The 19,670-nt window shown below is 51.1% G+C and overlaps 1 protein-coding gene across 1 annotated transcript in view; it reads left to right on the top strand.

Annotated features, from left to right (window-relative positions):
* Nucleotides 1-6: 6 nt before the first annotated feature.
* Nucleotides 7-19,670, top strand: part of KHDRBS3 (KH domain containing, RNA binding, signal transduction associated 3) — a 159,895-nt gene continuing 140,231 nt past the window's right edge. Inside the window, exon 1 of the mRNA XM_006879269.1 lies at nt 7-94. Coding sequence (XP_006879331.1) covers nt 7-94 — 88 coding nt within the window. The remainder of the gene's footprint in view (nt 95-19,670) is intronic.

Raw genomic sequence — 19,670 nt, 5'->3', positions numbered from 1 at the left:
GCGAGCATGGAAGACAAGTACCTGCCGGAGCTGATGGCGGAGAAGGACTCGTTGGACCCCTCGTTCACGCACGCTCTGCGGCTGGTGAACCAAGGTGAGCGCGGCCGTTAACCTCCGGGGGTCGGGGTCGGGGTCGGGGTCCGCTGGCCACTCGGGCTTGGCTGGCTGTGGCGGGGCGAGGGGACCCCCGGTGGGGGCAGGAGAACCGGGGCGTCAGGGGGGACCAGGCGCGAGCTTCTGGGGTCTGGGGAGGAAGGACAGGGCTGGGGTTTGGGTGGCACTTGAAGGAAATCTTTGGGGACTGGGGGATACCCCAGGGAAACTTCTGTGGGGGGCAGGACAGGGCCAGTCTGAGGGCTTCGTTGGGGATGAGGCAGACTCATCCCACTGGAGGGGTGAGTGGGGGGCTCGGGCACGGGGGTGTCCAGTTTAAGGCTTGCGGAGAGAAAAGAGGCAGATTGGCTGGGACTAGACACTGACTGGGAGAGGCGCTCTGCTTGCGTTGCTGGCGAAGTTTGGGGACCTTGGAGAGGTTTGGGGTCAGACCCTGAGCATCCTGGAGGGGCAGTGGAAGATCCGCTGGCCTCCCCCGGCTCGTTCTCCCTAGTCCCGGCTCTGGCCACCCTGACTGGGGGTCTGCTCATCGTCCCGGAGTGGACAGAAGTCCTACCCTGCAGGCCCACCTGCCCCCAGAGGAGTCCACAGGGGAGAAGCAGCTAGCACACAGTCAGCCCCCCACTTGGCGCTGTGTCTTCTCTTGGGGAAGCGCTGGGTGGGCGGGTGACCCTCATTGGTGGCTGGCTGGGGTGTGGGGACATAGGCGGAGGAGTCCTGGCCGCCTCTGCCATTTCAGCACCAGCGCAGCCCGCCCGGCATGGGGACAGTCCAGAGACGACAGGCTTGATGGAGGCGCGCCTCCGGAACAGGATCCGGCTGGGTGTGCTGGGCTCTGAGTGACCCGGGATGGACGGTAATGAAACCTTCCCCCTGCCGCCCTCTGCCCGCCTGGCTTTGGACGATGGGTCCACACCAACTGGATCACTGGTGGGCTTTTGTTCCTGGAGATGTCCGCCCGCTAGCTGGCCACACCGCGTCTCTGTGCAGGCACCTTTGTGTGCAGGGACCGTGGCTCTGAGATTTTTGCAAGTAGAAGATGAGGCAGCTAATATTCTGTTGGTGTCTAATTTAAATTTCAAAACAGCAGCTTCTGGCATTTGCCTATTGTAACCGGCTCTGGCATGGACGGGTGGGCTGTGCATGGGGGCTGGTGTCCACAGCCCACTGTGTCTCCAGGAACTGAAGCCCGCTGGTCGAGTCCTTGAGCAGGAGTGCGTTTCTGGAACTCCCCTTTTCTCTTCTCATTTCAGCTTTCTTTTCATTTTGCGAATGAACGTGATGGGTGTGTGCTGAACTGAATAATCCACCGGTTGTTCCCTGGTTCTCTGGCCACTTGCTCAGTTAGGTTTGTGCCCCTGGTTCTTGATGGTTCACATACATCTTTTGTTGCCTGCTGGGCAGCCGGCTGAAAGAATTTGCTTTGTGTGTTGTCGCTGGCATCCGAAAGGTAGGATCCGGAGCCTGCTTTTCAATAAAGCAACCGCATCAAAGTTGTGTTGTGTTCCAGTTAAGGAGACAGCTTAAATGAAAGCGTGGCCGGTTGTCGAATTTTGAAAGTCAGAATTACCCTTCTGGGCCATGCTGCTGTCCTCTTGTAGCTAATATGCCAAACATTCTTCTGGTTTCTGTGCTTTTGCGAGTGTTAATGGCTTCTGGTATTTGAAACAGATACTGGAGACGTGATGCCGTTTGCCTGAGTTTTTGGGTTTTAGATGGTAGAACCTGGTTGCTTTACTTTCCCGTCGAAAATGCCATTCCTTTGGCAACTGTAGTTCTTTCTTAAAGTGAGCAAGTTAAGTGAAGGCGACTCACAGTGTTGGAGATGCTTTTCATTTCTGCTAATCTAGATTACTTGGGGCGAAAACATTTTCCCTTCAGTCATAGCCAGTTCTCCAGCATGCAAAACCCTGCTCCTTAAAATATCCATTATGCTCTCATATGCAGTTCCTAACTCACGGGCGGGTTCCTGAGATTTAGTGTCTGAGTTTGAAAGACTACTAACAGATTCATGGTATTATTTTTAACTCTTCCTTCTGATTTGGGTGCCTGAGCACAGAGCAGGTTGGTTCCATTGTCAGCAGTTCACGTGCACTTGTGTTGCCTCTCTGAAGACATTGTTGTTTTCTCAGTTTCTGACTGTTTGACAGGGATGGAAACAATGGTTCTCCGAGGTGGCCCTGCCTCTGGCCTCTGTACTGGAGCTGTGCGCAGCAGGGAGTCCTGGGGGAGTCTGCTTTGCAAGCCTGGATGCTGGGGTAGGATGGTCTCCCCTGTGGTTTGAGGGTCCCTGTTAGTGATGTCTTCTGTTTGCAGAGCCCTCTCTAGTTCACAGGACCTTTCTGTGCGCTCTTAAGTTTCCTCATCCTCACTTTTGCTTTCTGGGAGCACAGGGACTCCAGTCCCCACCTTCCAGGGGATGGAGGTGGAGGACTCAAGTTTCTCCTGCCGGGAGGAGACTAGAATTTAGTTGGAACCCAGGTCCCGTCTCCCAGGCCCTTGTTCTTGGAACTTTCACCACGCAGGTGAGATGGGTGACACCCCTGTTACAACCGAATTCAAAACCTTGCTGAAACTAGTGTACTATTATTGTTGTGGGGTGAGCCCCATGTGGGAGTAGTGTGAGCTTTTAGGACTGACTCTGGTGTTAAAAGGAAGTTTCTGTCTTCTTCAAAGAAGCAGGGACCACAGTGTGTTATCTTGCGATGCTGATGTTCTAGCCGAGGGTCCCCAAGGCTCAGAAGCCACCCCCCGCCCCCATGCCCTGTGACTGCTGTGCCATTTGGTCCCTGGACACCTTGTGTCAGTAGCTGGGCACTCCTTCCACCCCGAGCCGTCCCTCTGTGACTTCAGCTCTCCGGCTGAGTACATGGTCCTCTCACACTCACAGTCTCCTTTGAGGACTAAGCTGGAGGATGCTGAGCTCTACAGTCTTTGGCAAGTCCAAGTCCAAGTCTGCTTTCATACGTTTCAAAGCTTGTGTCTTCATGAGGAACGTTATTTGCTGACTTTAGCTTTCAAAAGCATTTTCCCAGGGTAACTGCTTCTGCCACTTCTGAAACCCCACTGCCATTGAGTTGATGGTGACCCCAGCCACCCTGTAGGACAGAGTAGAGGTGTCTCTTAGGGTGCTTGAGGTTGTCACCTTCATAGGAGCAGCTGGTGAGACCCAACCACTGGCCTTGGGGTTGGCATCCCAGTGTGTAACTACTGGACCTCCAGAGTTCCTTCCCCCCCCTCCCCCCAATATTGAAAACTTTTGTTTTGCTGCCACAGGAGGCCTCGCCATACTCTGGGCTGGGCGATGCTTAAAGCTGCATCAGAGGAAACAGGCTTGGGTACTCACCCCTCTTCCCCTGCGCCCTGCACCCTGGCCTTGCTGGGCCTGGGGGTGAAGTGATTCAGTAGCCCCTTGCTGATGGGGTTAATTGGTGATGAAAGTGGAGCCGAATATCGGGTATCATATCTGCTGGTAGGGGATGTGCTGACCATGACTGAAAACCATCTTCAGAAAGGTCTTACGCATTATAATTTAATCCACTCTCCAGTATTGCTTTGGACAGTTTTCAATCCGAGCCAAGTAACCATTAAATAAGATTACATAACCCTGCATTTTTAATTATCTGGCATAATGTATGGATTGGTGGCTGGTTCGCCGCCAGGTCGTGTGTGGTGGCTGTTGGTTCCAACGAGAGAGCAGAAGATTCAAGAGAAAGTCCTGCTCTGTCCACAGCCCCCACAGGGCTTCCTGACCAGCCCGAGGGCAGTGAGTGGGTTTGTGTCTAGATTAAGGATTTTTTTTGTTGTTGTTGTTAGGCTTTCAAAAAGATCTATATTTCATTTCTCTTATCAAATTCTTAAGCGTTAGCACTCCTGGGATCTGTGTGAAGATTAAGAGTGTAGAAAGCCCTCCCGTGTCTGTGAGCCAAGAAAGCCAGCACCTGATATTTCAAGAGGTGGAGTCTTTGGGGGCGTTTTTTATTGCCTTGCATGCTGACTGTTCTATGAGGGGGAGAGGGACCCATCCAGGGGGCTGCTTTGATCTGAATGAACAGTGCATCATTCGGAGGATGTGGTCATTTCATTTTCAAATGATTTCTTTGTGTCAAGAGCCCCGTGTGAGGTTGTGTGTTTTGTTTTGTTTTTTAACTTCTTGCTGGCTTCTTATAAAAATAAAGGAGTGCGCTGACTCAGGTGTCCAGAGAAGCCGTTTCTGAATTGTCTGTAGTTTATGTTGAATCAGATCAATGCAGTGGCTGGACTTGGTGCATGAGAGCTGGTATTTGGACCTCTCAGCAAAAGAGAGGAAGCCCCTCAGCGAGGCGGAGTGGCACAGTGACTGCAGCAGTGGCTCGGGCGTTATCAGAGGTGGTAGGGTGGTGCAGAACAGGGCAGGGTTCACATCCCTCGTTCATAGGGTCGCTGTGAGGTAGTCAGTTTCATGGCCCCTAAAACCACACTTGTTCGTAAACGTGCCCTGTTCTGCCTGGTTGTAATACCGAGCTGCCAGCCAAAAGATGAGTGGTTTGAATCCACTCCGGGAGAGAAAGATGGGAAGCCTCCAGCATCGTGGAAGCTCGACGGGGGCCGCTGTGAGCCAATCTGGAGGACTCGGTCTCCGAGTGAGGGCTGCCCTTTCATTCTGCAGGAAGGTTTCCCTTTAGTTCCTCCCCTGTCCTTCTGGAATATTCAGATGGTTTAGCTTTAACCAAGTCCGGGAGCATATTGGAAGCTCTCCTCTGCACCAAAGAGCCTGTGGCAGACTCATTAAAACACTGGGCTACTAGTGGAAAGGTTGATGGTTCAAACCCAGCCGCTGCTCCCTGGAAGAAGACAGGACACTGTTTCCACAAAGACTTGGCACCCTGGAAGCCTCAGGAGGCAGTTTTGTCCTGCTCTGTTTGGGGCGTGTGGGTAGCTTGGGTAGCTTAATGATAAGGAGCTGCACTGGCAACTCAGAGACAGGAGGTTCAAATCCACCAGCTGCTTCGTGGGAGAAGGATGGGCAGTCTCATCTTGTGCTATTTAACTGCCTCTAAAAACTGGCTAGCGGGTCAGCTGTGGGTCAATTCAGACTCGATGGTTCACAGCGGCGGTGTGGGGTAGTTCTTCTTGGTCCTCCTGGGTCAAGTCCACCGCACGTGGCAGCACCAAGCTCAAGTTGAGTTGTCTGTTTACTGGCACCATTTGGAAGGACTTCTGGCGACTTAGTCTGGAGTTAGCTGCGCTGCTGATGAAAAGGCTTCTCATGTCCGGCAGTTCGAATCCATCCACTCGTGGCTTCATAGAAGGAGGACGGCCAGTCTCCTCCCTTTAAGGTCTGCAGCCTTGGGAATGGGATGGAGGGTCACTGTCGTCCGCTCTGACTTCATGGCCACAAGTGTGTCACTGTGGTAAGGAGCCCTGGTGGTGCAGCTTTTGCTCCGGATTATGAACCGCAATGTCAGCGTTTGAACCCAGCAGCCTTTCCACGGGGGGAAGAGGAGGCAGCCACCGCTGATGATCCGGGGGCCCTGGGCACAACCCTGCTCGGTCACCATGAGGTGTCGGGCCAGGTCTGTGGTGGCTGTCCTGGTGGCAGGCCAAGGAGGTGATTGGCCTAATTTTTCAGTTGTCAGAACAGAGACTCAAAACAGCTACAGTGACTTGCCCAGAGTGACACCCTTATGAAGCATCGAGGCTCATACTCCACGCTGGCCCTCAAAGGTGTGAAGGCTGAGTTACAGGTCAGAGACCACTGCCTGGGACAGCACAGAAGGAGGGGGCCTCACCCCTGGTCATCTCCTGCGTCCTGCCGTTCTCTCTCTCACTTGTGCTGGCGTTGGGAGATGAATGGTACATGGCAGCCATTATTAAACACCATCTCTTCAGTTTCTGCTGTCAGGGATCCCCTCTGACCCCCTCCACACCTTCTGCACTGCGCCTCCGCACGCCATGGGTTCTTAGATACCAGGTTGCCTGGGCCCCTGGCTGCTGTGGACAGCAGTTGACCATTGTCGTAGCCATGGCCCAGGGTGAGATGGCATGTTCCCTGGTGCCTACCATACTCCACTCCTTCTGTGGCTCTTGCCACCCTGTGTTGTCCATCTGGTAGAGGTAGGCTTCCACCAGGGCCTGGGCAGGTGTCTGCCTCCAGCACCGAGCTGGGTGTCAGGAAGAAGCTGTGGCCGCTCCAGTGTCTGCCACTGTGTTTCAGTCATAAAGCTCGGGGAGCCTGGTCAGGGTGCAGCCATCCCTGGGAGCTCTACCCTTCACTGCCTGGAGCCCCTGAGTCTGGGCAGGGGTCATGTCTCCACCAGCCTGCAGACCTGCTGGAGACGGTGGGGGTGGAATGTGCCCTCAGACCCTCAGAGGAAGGCCCAGTGCCCCCCCAGATAATGAGGAGAGGTTGTCAGAGTGCCCTGCCTCCAAACCACAGGTTAATCACCTCTGTTCTTCCTGGAGAAGCCTGTCAAGTGGTGCGTTCTCTCGGTTACCTCCGGCCTTCCCCTCTTAAGGAGATTTCTCAGGACAGATGACAGTCGGAAAGGTGGAGGCCCCATCACGCGCCGTGAGCCCTCTCACCTGAAGAGGCCATCTGCAACCTCAGATGCCAGTGAGAAACCCCAGGCCACGGGAGCAGGTGTCACCATGTCAACAGACATGCAGCTTTCATGCCAAAGGACCCCAGACCCCGCTGTCACCATCTCCATGGGGTGGAAATGCAATGGATTGCATAAAATAAATAAAGCATTGCATTAAAAGCTTTTTGTTCTGTTTTCTTTTAAAAATAGAACTTAAGAGAGGAAGACCTTGGATAAGATGTATTGGCTCGGTGACTGGGGTCGTGGGGGTAGATGTGTCAGAGATGGCCCAGGATAGAGCAGGGTTCAGAGCTGTTGTACATAGGGTTGCTGTGTGTCAGAGTTGACTCGATGGCATGTAACAACGACGATAATAATAATAGATACCCACCCCAGACAAATCAAGGGCTGCTCCTGGGCAGATGCCTTTTCAGCTTGATCTGGAAAGATCCTGCAGGGCTAGCGGACATGGAGGGCAGAGTGGGACTGTGGCACTGCCCGGTGGTGCCCAAGGCTATAAATCTCACCCAGAGCCCAAGGCCACCTCACTTCCCGTCAAGCAGCTGGTGGGTTAGAACCATCGACCTTTCTGTTAGCCGTCAAGTGATTTAGTGACTGCGCCACCAGGACCCCCAGCTGCGGCACCTGAGGCCCATCCCACAAGAAGTGCCCTTCGTGGCTGCTAAGTTCAAAATTAACCCCGGCCCCGACTGACTGTCTATGCCTGATGAGACCCAGCCCCCGAAACTGAGATGATGAACTTGGCTCTGTACTGACTGTCTGGGCTGCACACCTCCCTCTCCCCACACGCACAGGGTGGGAGGCTGCACGACTCCCCCACTTCTCGGTCAGCCTGCTGCTCCGTGAAGGACTTGTCCAGGATGCTGGGCTGTGGGGTGTGGGGAGGGGTGCGGTGACCAGAGAGCCCTGTTTGGTGTCTTTATATCTGCATAGATATCTTGCCCCTTGGGGTCCCAGTTGGTCCCTGCTCCCTTGGGGAAGTAGGAAGGGGCAGCTTTCTCTCTTTTTTTTCTTTAATTAAATTTTTTAAATTATTTTTTTAATGCAACATAGATTTTTTTACAGCATATTCTTTACATTTAATTCCCCCCCATTCATTCATTGTTACACATTTTTCTCCATTCCCACTCCTCCCCTCCCTTCCCCTCCCCCCAGTTCGTTTTTCTCCTTGAAGAAAAAAAAAATCTTTCGTTGTTCTTGTTTTCAGGCTTTTTTCTCCATGTGCTGGTGTCCACGCCGCCTGCGCTCTGCTGTCTGCCCACTAGATGGCGCGCGGCACAGCCAGGTTGTCCTCAGCCCTGCATCCTGGACTCACACCCAGGCTGCTGTGAAATTGGGGGTTCCTGCCCCAACACCTCACGAGGCCTGTCCCTGGGGCCGGACACTGTGGCCAGCTGCACTTCCCACAGTTTCTTCACTGGATTCTGGTGGCCGCCTGGGGATGATGCTAAGAGGGAGACAGCTTGGTCCCAATTGCACCGCTGCCTTAGATTATAGGACAGCGTGGTCACAGAAGGGGGGACAGTGCTGACTCTGCCCCAGAGCAGTTATGTTGACTGTGGTCTGTCATTACATCGTTGGGGAGAATTACAAACTTAGCTGAGGTTGGTTGCTTTGTAGAAGGACGCGAAGGATAGTGACAGACCACTTGTCGATGGGCCCCAGAGAGGCCTGCTGTTAGGAGTATTTGGTATCTTGCAGATTGAGGTCCTCATTGGGTACCACGTTCAAGAGCCAGACAGCCTTTGGGACCAGGTTGTGACTCCATGTTTGGCAGAGCCATGTACCGGAGCAGGAGCTTACAAAATGTGAAAAGTTGTGCTGTGGAGTTTCCTTCCATGTCATTCATCTGGTCAGCTGCCGTTTGCCGAGTTCTCACGGTGTTAAGTGTGCTCAGGCCACTTCGGTTTCACTTGCCAGCCCCTCTACTCCATCTTCAGCACTGGCACCAGAGCCGTGGTACAGGCTGGCATCAGGATGAAGTGAGAGACCGTAACTGTGTTACCCTGCATTTCCACCTTGTTGGTGGTGTTGTTGTTAGGTACCATCAAGTTACCTGCCATGGAGAGCGATCCTGTGAACACCACATCTGACCCCTGGCCCGGCCTGCACTTCCTTCACTAACACTGAGACGCTCCAGCCTGTTCTGCTAGTCATGGTGCCACTCTATTCCGTGAGGGGAGGGTCGTCTTCTCTTTCTCTGACCTTCTACCTTTCTCAGCATGATGTCTCTCCAGGGACTGTCCCCTCCTAACAGCGTGCCCAGAGTGTGTAAGATGCAGTTCCCCCACCCCTGCCTCTAAGGGACCTCTTCCAAGACAGATTTGCATCTGAGGATGCCTTGAATTGTTCTGACATGAGAGTATTAAGCGTTCACATGCTTCTGTTCAGGTGGGTTGTCTGTTCTGTCTGAGTTTCATCGCTGCGCTCTTGATAGACGTGGAAGGCAGGTCACTTTTCCGAGCGCCTGCCTTCTCGCACAACCCCCAGTGCTCACCTGCCCCTTGCATTCCGTCTTCTTGTGTTCGGAGAATATAAACAAGAACAGATGACTTGGGAAAACCTGTCTCTTCTATTTTTGCTTACTGTGCACAAGCCCAAGTTAATGAAAGCATCACTGAGATGCAGACTGTTTGGTCAGGGAGACACAGCATCAGGCCAGGCAGGTGGGTTACGTCTCAGCTCAGGTCAGGCAAACCAGTGCGCACCTCTGCTCCATCCCAGCATCGCTGGTGATGGTGACACTTCCTCATCAGACTCTCTCTCCATGTCTGCACCAGCGTGATAAAGACGATACGTTAAAATCCCTCTTGGAGTTTGTGGGAATTTTAATTACAAGTGTATTAAGAGCCGTTGCTTGCGGTACCTGGAGCACTGAGCCTGAAGATTCGCATTACTTGTGCACAATTCTGAATCTATAGCGTAGACTTTCACAAGTGTTTCTGGTTTTGCTTTGAGTTTCCTTTGGTTTGGATTTGTTTTTAAAGTGTTCACCACAGATCAGGACGTAAACAGGAGTGAGCCTGTGCTGGCCTGGGCCCTGCCGGTGCTGGGGTGCGGCAGGTGGGGCGTAAATCCGTGCTCCCGAGCTCATTTTCAGCATTATCATCGGTGTCACCACTTACTTCACCGTCATGTCATCGCCATCTTTCTGGTCATGGATTCCAGGGTCCGATGGAGGAGGTGGCCATGTAAACGGACCTGTTTACGAGTGCTCTAAGTGCGATGATAGAAGAATGTGAGTGCTTCGGGAGTTTGGAGAACAACACTGAGCTTACATGCAGGACTGGTAAAGGCTCCTTGAGGTGGTCTGAAACTTGAAGAGGATTCAGCAGCACACACCAAGTCACTCCTGATTGAACGAGGATGTGGCACTCTACTGGTGACATCATCTCACATGAACTTGGGATCAACGTGCTTCCAGGAGGAACTAGTCCCTAGAGAAGATCATCCCGTTCGGTGTTATCACCTTAACCCACTGCCGTGGTTTGGAAACTGACTCATAGCTCGTGCTCCAGTGGGGTTTGGGAGGCTCATTGCAAAGGGAAGGATTGCCTGTTATTTCTCCGTGGAGCTGCTGGTGGATTTGCACCTCCAGAGAGACATCACCTTTGGGTTGTCAGTGAAACTTCCTATGGACCAGGGCCTTTGGTATCACATTGTTGCCATTCTTATGTGGCTAGTTGGAACCAACCTATAGCTGACGCTGCTGCAGGTTTTTGTTGTGTAGCTTTTGTTTTTTTTAAGCCTGTCAATCACATGGGAGGAGATTGCCTATCTTTCTCCAATGGAGCAGCAGATGGACTCGAACCACCAGCCTTTGGGTTGGCAGCATGACTGCTTACTCACTGGACCGCCAGAGCATAGAGCATCAGAAGACAAGAGGGAGACTCTTCCTGGAAAGGATGGAGACAGTGCTTGTAATAAATGGGCTCACGCAGAGCTGTGATCAGGAGGGTGGTACGGGGTTGGCCTGGGGTTGCAAGAGTGGGGACCACCAACTTGACCTGCTCCATGGCGGCTGGCTCAGTCCCAGTCAGCCTTTTACTGTTCTTCATGAAGATTGCATGGTACATTTAAAAACACCCTAACTTTTAAGTAGAATAAGTATGTTAACAATAGATACCCTCACTGATTAAGAATGAAACGTCACATTGAATAACTATAAAGTGGTCCTTCTCCACTACATAGCTCACTTGCTGTATTGCATATTTGGTTTCAGGAAGAAGGGTCTGTACCCAAGAGGAGCTACGTGAATTAAGTGACAACATAAAGGAAATTTAATCCCTTTAAGCTGAAACAGTACACAAATGAGCACATCAGTCAAACCTCAAATTACAACAGCTGAACGCGAGGCCCTGATGAGAGCTACCAAAAGAAAAATGATTCGTAATGCAGACATTATGTATTTGTCTCCAAAATCACACGAGTTCAATAACATTCCCTTTAATCATTTAAATAAAGTTTATATTTAAATTCATATAATAGCAGTGCTCCAGAAAGAACCTAAATATTTTTTAAATTATGTGCTTTAACTTACTTGTTTTCATACAAAATTCATATACATTGTGTTTCATTTATGTACACTGTGTTATATACAATCTTGCATTCATACTGTATTTCATGCAGTCATTCATATACAGTGTATTTTATGCCATTATTTACTGTTAATCTATGTGCAGTATTATCCTGTCTTTTCAAGTCCCCATTGAATCTTTCCTATTCCTTCACCCCCCCATCTGTCCCCTAAACTCTGCTGTCATAATGTTTTACATTCTCCCCCTTATTCTGTCCCTCCCCCTTTTAGACATTTGTGCACATCTTACTCAGTTATCCTTCTGTTTTAAAAATAATGATTTTATGCAGTATTTGTCCTTATGAGTCTGAGTTATTTCACTCAGCGTGCTCTCTAGACTCTACCATGTCATGTAGCATTTTATGAAATAGTTGTTCCTTAGTGCTGTATAGTAGTCAATCATGTAAATGTATGGAGAGTGTGGAAGAATTGGAACTGTCCTGCCCTGATGGTGGGATTGTTAAATTGTACAGCCACTCTGGAAGGCACTTGGGCATTTCCCCAAAAATCTGAATATGACCCAGCTGTTCCGCTGTTAGGAATATGCTGTTGTTAGTTGCCACTGAGTCGAGTATGACTCATAGCAACCCTATGAACAAAAGATCTGAACCCAGTCCTGTCCTGCACCATCCTCACACTTCCTGACACACAAAAGCCCACTTTAACAGTCACTGTGTCAATCCACCTGGTTGAGGGTCTTTCTCTTCTTCGCCAACCCTCCACTCTTCCCAGCATCCTGTCCCTCTCCAAGGAACAGCCACTCTTGTTATTATATCCAAGTATGTTAGGCAGAGCCTCATCATTGTTACCTCCAAAGAGCACTGGCTACACCCTCTCTAAGATATAACTATTCATTTTCTTGGCCATCACCACAACTCAAAGGCATCAATTCTTTTTTCTGTCATCCTTATTCATTGTCCAGGTCTCAGATGCAGAGCTAGTAATTGGAATGATTGTGGCCTGAATCAGACGCTGCACCTTCGTCCTCAAACTGACATCACTACTTCTCAATAATTTGGAAAGTTCCCTACTTGCAAATTTTCCCATTGCAGTGTGTCTCCTTATTTCCTGACTGCTCATACCAGTGGTTTAATTGTGGATCGTTAGGAAAATACCTCAAGGAAAATAGAACTGAGACACAGATATGTGCACCTATACTCCTAGCACCGAGTAGCAAGAAAATGGAAATACCTCAAGTGCCCATCATCAGATAATTGAGAAATTATGGAACATTCACATGGAGCATTTTGTCACATCTCTTTAATCTCTACTTCACAAAACTCCTGACGTACTCTGATTTCCATGGCTGCAGTTTGAGGTGACCCAGTCCAGTCTTGCTGGCGAGTGGAACTCAGTTGAGTTATCTGACGTTTCCTTGAAGGAGATCAGTGATGCAGAAGTGACGCTGAGGGTTAGAACCCTTTGGGTGGTTCTAACCAGTCTCATGGGTTGTGTATTCAAGAATTGGTTTCATCACACATAACAACAGTAACTACACTGCTTGGGATCAGATCTGTTTTACGTGCTCTTGGCAGGTAACCCCCTGAGGTAATGGCTGTTCCTTTTCAGAGCCTCCCATCAGCAAGGCATGGATATATATCACTGTTACTTTGTCTCATTGTTAGAAATGTAGAATTTGACCATTTATTTAAGGTGGTGTTTGTCTTTATTACCACTGTCAAGTGAACGTTTTCCATTTGTAACTAACCAGAACTCTTTAAAGGGAGATACTTTGAGGCTTTTCTTATTTCTCAACAAATAAAGATGACAGGGAATTTTCTAGATGCGTTGATTCTGTTCAGTCTCCCTAAGTGTATTTAAACTGGACCCATGGAGCAAGGAGGGAGGCACATGGGCCAGAGGAAGCCTGTCTCACAGTTAACCTGTAGTTAATCCACTCCACCAGCCCCTAACTGATTTGTAAATACTCTGTTTCTAACTAAGTCATCTCATAAATTTTTGCAGCATTAGTATTCCCTATCCTGAATTAATAGTGATAGTTGTCAGGTGGTCATTTTCTGACTCAGCCGTTCTATCTAGGGTTATTGGTTAATGTTCTGCTGAAGGGGAAGAGTATTTTTTCCCTTAATTTACCATCCCATCCCGTACCATTCCATCCTGTCCCATCCCACTCTATGCTGTCCCATCCCATCCCGTCCCATCCCATCCCATCCCATCTCACGATATCCCATCCCATCCCATCCTACTATATCCCATCTCATCCCATCCCTCTATATCCCATCCCACTCCATCCCATCCTATCACACTCCATCCCGTCCCATCCCATCCCATCCCATCCCATCCCATCCCATCCCATCCCATCCCATCCCATCCCACACCACCCCACTCTATCCTATCCCGCCCTTCTATCTCTGTGTCTGTCTTACTTCGTCCATTGGGTTTGCGTCTTTGCTGTCATGCTATAAGCTAATCTTCACATTGTCCCGTACCCTACTCCTGGGCCCTTGGTCACCACCTTGTACTGAACTTTCTTTTGGCTCTTGTCAGCTCTCTGGCTCAGTGTTTCTCATCCAGCACTTGCCTGCCCCGGTCCTGGGACCAGCCGGTTGACAAGGAGCTGGCTTCTCTCACTGTGGAGTGAGCTGTAGAAACACGGCCTGGGCTCCTGGCAGAACACTGCCTTGTCCCCAGACAGAGCTGGGAGGTGGGAGTGCATCCGGGAGTGTCTGTTGTCTTCACACTGGACACTAAGCAAAGGGACAGAAGAGATTTTTTATCTAGATAAGAGCAAATGAGAGCTTCTCCTGCTGTCCATTCTGCTCAGCTCTGCTGTTTGCGCGGAAAGCAGCATGGGCCGAATGTAAATAATCGCGTGTGGCCTTGTTCCATCGAACCCCTTACTTCTTCCCTCACAGCCATCAGGTTGGACTGACTCGTCGACCCTCCAGTGGGTTTTCAGAGGCTGTAAAATGCACGGGACGAGACCACTCATCTTTCTTTCTTGGAGCTGCTGGTAGATTCAAACCACCAGAGAGGCTTCGCTTTGGGGTTAACAGCACAATGCCCTGTAGACTAGACCAGCAGAACTCGTTTATAAAAACACGCAGGGGGCTGGGATTGGGCCCTGAGCTACAGTTTGTTTATCCTCCCCGTGCTAGAGACCCGAGACCATGGCTCAGCTCTAGTTTTTAACACCATCCACAAAGCCAAGGTCATTGCTGTTGAGACAGAATGTATTCATAGCCAACCCTCCACTGGGTTTCTGAAGCTGTAAGCTGCACGGGAGTTGACTGCCCATCTTTTGCCGTCAGAGACAGTAGTGTGTTTGAATCAGTGGAGAGCCTCGTCTGTGGGCGAGCAGTGCGATTCTGGGAGAGACAGGGAGCACAGGAGAAGCTGTTTGGGTGAGTGGATTTGTGATCACTCTCAATGTAAACTTTCTAAGCATTGATCCCTCCCTTGGGGACCTTTTGGACTTCAGCGTATCAAGGCTTGTGGAGTTGTTGAGGTCTCTCTTTGCAAGGTGAATCTTTTAAGAAGACAGTCTACACAGTTTGCAAAGTCTAATGGAAACGCGTAATTTCATAAAGCTGGTGTGTCCTTGTCCCAGTGAGATGGACTCTTTCCTTCAGGCCCCTCCTGTGGCAGAGCTGAAGAGCAGGGTTGGGACGGGCCCTGCTGCGGGCATTGCCCCCACACTGCCTGGTCACAGCTGACGGGCACCGCCCTGCCACCTCCCGAGGGCATGAGAATCCTCAGATTGCACCCCTTTTATTATCACAGATTAGATGTGTTTCCTCACAGATTTCTTTGTCATTTATTTCTCCAGTTTATTAAAGGAAGGACTTTATGGCAGTGGAGACAGATGGGTTTTACTGGGAGTCATCCCGTTCTCAGAGACTCCTGTCGTTCAGACACACTGGCCTCACTTGAACTTGCCCGGAGGACTGCCCAGTGGGCAGTAGTGTCAGCATGTGGGAGAGGCCTGGTGGTACAGTGGTCAAGAGCTCAGCCACTAACCCAGCTCTGGCCTCGAACCCACCAACAGCTCTGAGAAAGACGGGTGAAGTGGTCTCTCCCAGAAGGGTTACAGTCAGGAAATCCTGTGACTGGTCCGCCAAAGAAGGGGTTGATGTGAGTCAGAATCCGCTCGATGGCAGCAGGCTTGGGCTTTGATGTAGGTCAGTGAAGATGCACGTTAAATCCGAGTAAAGAGGCTCTGGGGCTGTGGAGTCAGAGCAGGCTGCTGACTGCCGTGTGTGCATATTTATTTATTCCTAACTGTGGCCTTGAATCAACCCCCATCGGATAGCTGGCAGCACTGCATTGACCCGACCACGCCACCAGGGCACCAGAGACTTAGGAGGACAATCGAAAAGCCAATTCCAATCACAGAGCCTTGTGGGACCCTGGAAGTGCCTTGTCGAGGGAACAGAGCATGGGGCCAGGTGCTGTTCACGGGCTGCTGTGAGTCCAGGTTGGAGCTCCGGTGGCGTGTGACGATGACAGTGACTCCTGGCGACCCCTGAGTCTTCCTCATCACTGACTTTGGTGCTCTGCCCCCAGTGCTCCACACTGGGCTGCTTCCCTTGTTCCCCGTAATGTCATGTGGAGAGACGGGCATCCTCCAGTCTCACAGAACATGCATATTGGCATTGCTCTCTCCGCCTACAGGGGTCAGCCCTGGGCTCCCCACACTCCTCCCCCAGTGTGAGCCCTGCCCCTGACCTTGGGGCTGCCTGCAGGCTCCGGACTGACCGCAGACCTTGACCGCCTGTGACCTGTGAAGTCTTTTTCCTTTAACTCCTCTCATGTGGAGTTTAGGGCTGGAAGACTCCGCTCTCAGCTTCACACCCACCTTGCTCTTGGGCTGCACACGGGGTTCCTGTTTGATCTTTTGCCTGGGGCAGGATGGGGCAGGGTGGATAGAATCCTGCTTGGGAATGGGGTGTTTCTGGAACTTTCTTGCTGCAACAGCTGCAGGGCAGTAATGGAGCCAGGAAAGAAGCGTGCCAGGAGGGAAGGCCACCAAGGTCTCTGTATGTGAAGAAGGCTTCCATCTGTTCCCCTCGGAGCTCCAACCTCTGGGCCCCTGGCCCCTTGTCCCCAGGGGACCCCTCAGAGCCTCGGGCTTTTCTCCTAGGGAGTGACGTTCCCGTTTGTGGGGGTTGGCAGGGATCCTTGGCATTCTCAAGGGATTTGAGTAAATCCCTGACATTTTTCAGCTCCATTATCTAGAGACCAGACTGGGAATTAGTGAAGTGAACTTACAGGCTTCAAGTTCATTTAATTTCACTTTCAACTTGTCAGTTTCTACTTGAGCAACCTTTAAAAAGCCCTTTCCAGAGTAATTTTGGCCTCTGTGTGAAAAATGTCCGTGATAAAATTGGTTAAGTATCTTGGTTTGTGTTTCTTGGTTTTTTCTGGGCAGAGTGCTGGCCACAGTTGATATTACACAGAGGAAGAGCACTGGTGGTACAGTGCTACAAGCAACCCACCAGTAACCACAAGCTCAGAGGTTCAAACCCACCTGATGCTCCTGTTTCCAGAAGGAGTTGAGACTGGAAACCCATGAGGCCATTCTGTGCCCTGCAGGTCCCAGCCAGCTGGAGTTGAATCGATGGCAGTGTTTCAGTTTGGGTTCTGTAGGCTTTGTTGATGTTGTTCTGTGTGGTCTGATCAGAACCAGTGTCTAGTTGGCCCTCTTGTGGGTTTTGGGAAGCTGTAAATCATACAGGAGGAGATTGTCCCTCTTTCTCCCTTGGAGTAGTTACTGGATTCAAACTGTGTGTCTTTAAGTTGGCAGCTCGCCACCTTACCACCAGACCACCAGTTCCAGAGAGTTGTCAGAACTAACCCTGACCCTGACCCCGACCCCTACCCTTCAGCAGGTTCCAGACGCAGATGGGGAAGGGCTTGCTCTGGCCACACCCCTGCTCTGGAGTTTTGCTCATAGAACTGAAGACATTTCTGTTCCTTCGAGTTCCCAGCTTGTGGTATTCGGTCTCAGCTGCCCTGGGATGCTCAAGCAGACAGAACTTTGTCCCTGCGGGGACCATGGTTCATTGATTGAGACGTAAGTAGGAAGCACTAGTTAGACTGGCTGCCAGCTTCCTGGCTCATCTGATTTGGTGACAGGGGCCTGTGGCTTCTAGTTTTCCACACCCAGCCTTGGGTCTGCTGTCTGTGGGGTGAGGTTTGCCCCTTGATGTGGTTTGCTGGGCCGAGAACTTTCTGTGACACTCAGTGTAATTACCCCTTGGTGACCCCTTGGTGACAGGCCCACAGCTGTAGTGCGTGCCTTCTCAGAACTTGGACGGGGGCTGCGTTTCTTTTTTTTCTTCTTCTTCTGATTGTGCAAAGTTAAGAAAAGCATCATAACATCATTAAGGAGCCCTGGGGGCACAGAACCAACGAGAAGGTCGACAGTTTGAACCAACTAGTCTGTGGAGGAAGAGTGCGACTGTCCAGATGATGACCTTGGAGGCTCCCTGGGGCGGTTCTGGGCTGTCCTGCAGGGTCACTGTCCTGTTCTGTCCTGTCCTGCAGGGTAAATACCTGTTCTGTTATGTCCCACAGGTTCTCTTCACTGTCCTGTCCCGGAGGGTCACTGCCCTGTTCTGTTCTGTCCTGACCTGTAGGGTTAATATCCTGTTCTTTTATGTCCCACAGGGTCGCTTCCCTGTCTTGTCCTGGGGTGGGGGGGGTCACTCACTGCCCTGTCCTGGGGGGGGTCACTGCCCTGTCCTGTCCTGGGGGGGGGTCACTGCCCTGTCCTGTCTTGCAGGGTCACTACTCTGTCCTGTCCTGGGGGGGTCACTGCTCTGTCCTGTCCTGGGGGGGTCACTGTCCTGTTCTGTCCTGGGGGGGGTCACTGCCCTGTTCTGTCCTGTTCTGTAGGGTCGCTGTGAGGCAGAATCAACTTGATGTCAGTAGCTTCTACTTGGTTGGGACAGTGCCATTGGGCATTCCTGGTATATGCGCTCCCAGTTGCCTGTGGTGCTGAAGGCCACGTGCAGACAGGCGCTAGTTCTCAGGACTGTCTGACTCCAGGCGTCACACTGGAGCGTGCTACCATCGTTTTTCATCTCTGGTCCTTTATCTCTGTATGTTAGAGCGGTTATGGAATAAGCGGGGGAGCTTTCTACCTGAGATGATGATGTCACGATCTGCCCAGTTTGGGTGACAGGAGAGATCCCGTGGGTTCCGGGCCGGCTGCTGGCTGTGAGGACTTGGGCGCGTTGCTCGTCTGCAGAGTGGGATGGCAGCACCTGGTCCTTGGGCTGTGGCAGGTGATGCGTGGCAGGTGCTTGGGGAGCAGTTCAGGCTGTGTGTGTGGGCGGGGCCGACAGGCTGGGCCACCACCAACTTCAAAAGTGACTTTCAAGTTCTGGGGATTAAGCATACATATATCCAAACGTACCTGAATGTCTGTCTGTCTACCTATCCTTATTTCTAATCTTTACATTGTTGTTGTTGTTATGTGCCATCGAGTCACTGGTGGCTTATAGTGACCCTATGTACAACAGCCCTAAAACCTGCTCTAACCTGTGCCAATCTCACTGTCTCCGACACACCCACCTGCATTACTCCGATCACTGGATCAATCCACCTCATAGAGGGTCTTCCTCTCACGCACTTTTCCTCCACCCGCCCAAGCATGAAGTCCCTCTCCAAGGACTGGTCCCTCCTTGCAACATATCTAAAGTATGTCACAATCCTTGCCTCCAAGGAGTAGCCTGGCTTCGCCCTCTCCACGACGAACTTGTTTGTTTTCCTAGCTGTCCATGGTCTATTCAATACTCTTCTCCAGCACCACAGCTCAAAGGCATCAATTCTCCTTCTATTATCCCTAGTCATTGTCCAGCTCTCTGACTCATAGGAAGTAATTGCAAAGACCATGTCCTGTATCAGGTACACCTTAGTCTCCAGAGTGACACCGTTGCTCTTCAGTACTCTGGTGAGGTCCCTAACAGCAGACTTTCCCATCACAGTATGTTTTTTAGTTTCCTGGCTGTTGGTGCCAAGAGTGTTTACTGTGGCGTCAAGCTTTAGAAATAATTAAAAGCCGTATTTGTTTTTGCATCATCAGGCCCTGGCATACTAGTGGTAAAATAATTCATCAAAAAGCTGGTGGTTCAGAGGTACTAACACACTTGATGCTCTGCAGGAGAAAGACGAGGGAGCCAGTTTCCCAAAGATGCAGCCAGGGAAGCCTGTGGGCAGCGTGCCCGCTGTGAGATCACTGTGGGTTGGACCCACTAGGTGTCTTCAGGTGGCCTTCCCGTCCGACAGTGCAGGAGAACAACTGTGTTAGCAGCAGTGCTGCTTCACTGCTGTTTATGTTCCTGCAGATGGTATCTATCCTGTTAGGCTACCACGCTTGTTTTGTCTTATCCCCTCCCCTGGCATCAGATCATTTTCCCCACCTTTTT

The sequence above is a fragment of the Elephantulus edwardii genome, unplaced genomic scaffold, assembly GCF_000299155.1.
Source record: "Elephantulus edwardii isolate Elephantulus edwardi_28Jun2011 unplaced genomic scaffold, EleEdw1.0 scaffold00003, whole genome shotgun sequence".
In the NCBI taxonomy this organism is placed as follows: Eukaryota; Metazoa; Chordata; class Mammalia; order Macroscelidea; family Macroscelididae; genus Elephantulus; species Elephantulus edwardii.
The sequence above is the reverse complement of the archived record's forward strand: the minus strand, read 5'-3'. Positions and strand labels throughout refer to the sequence as shown.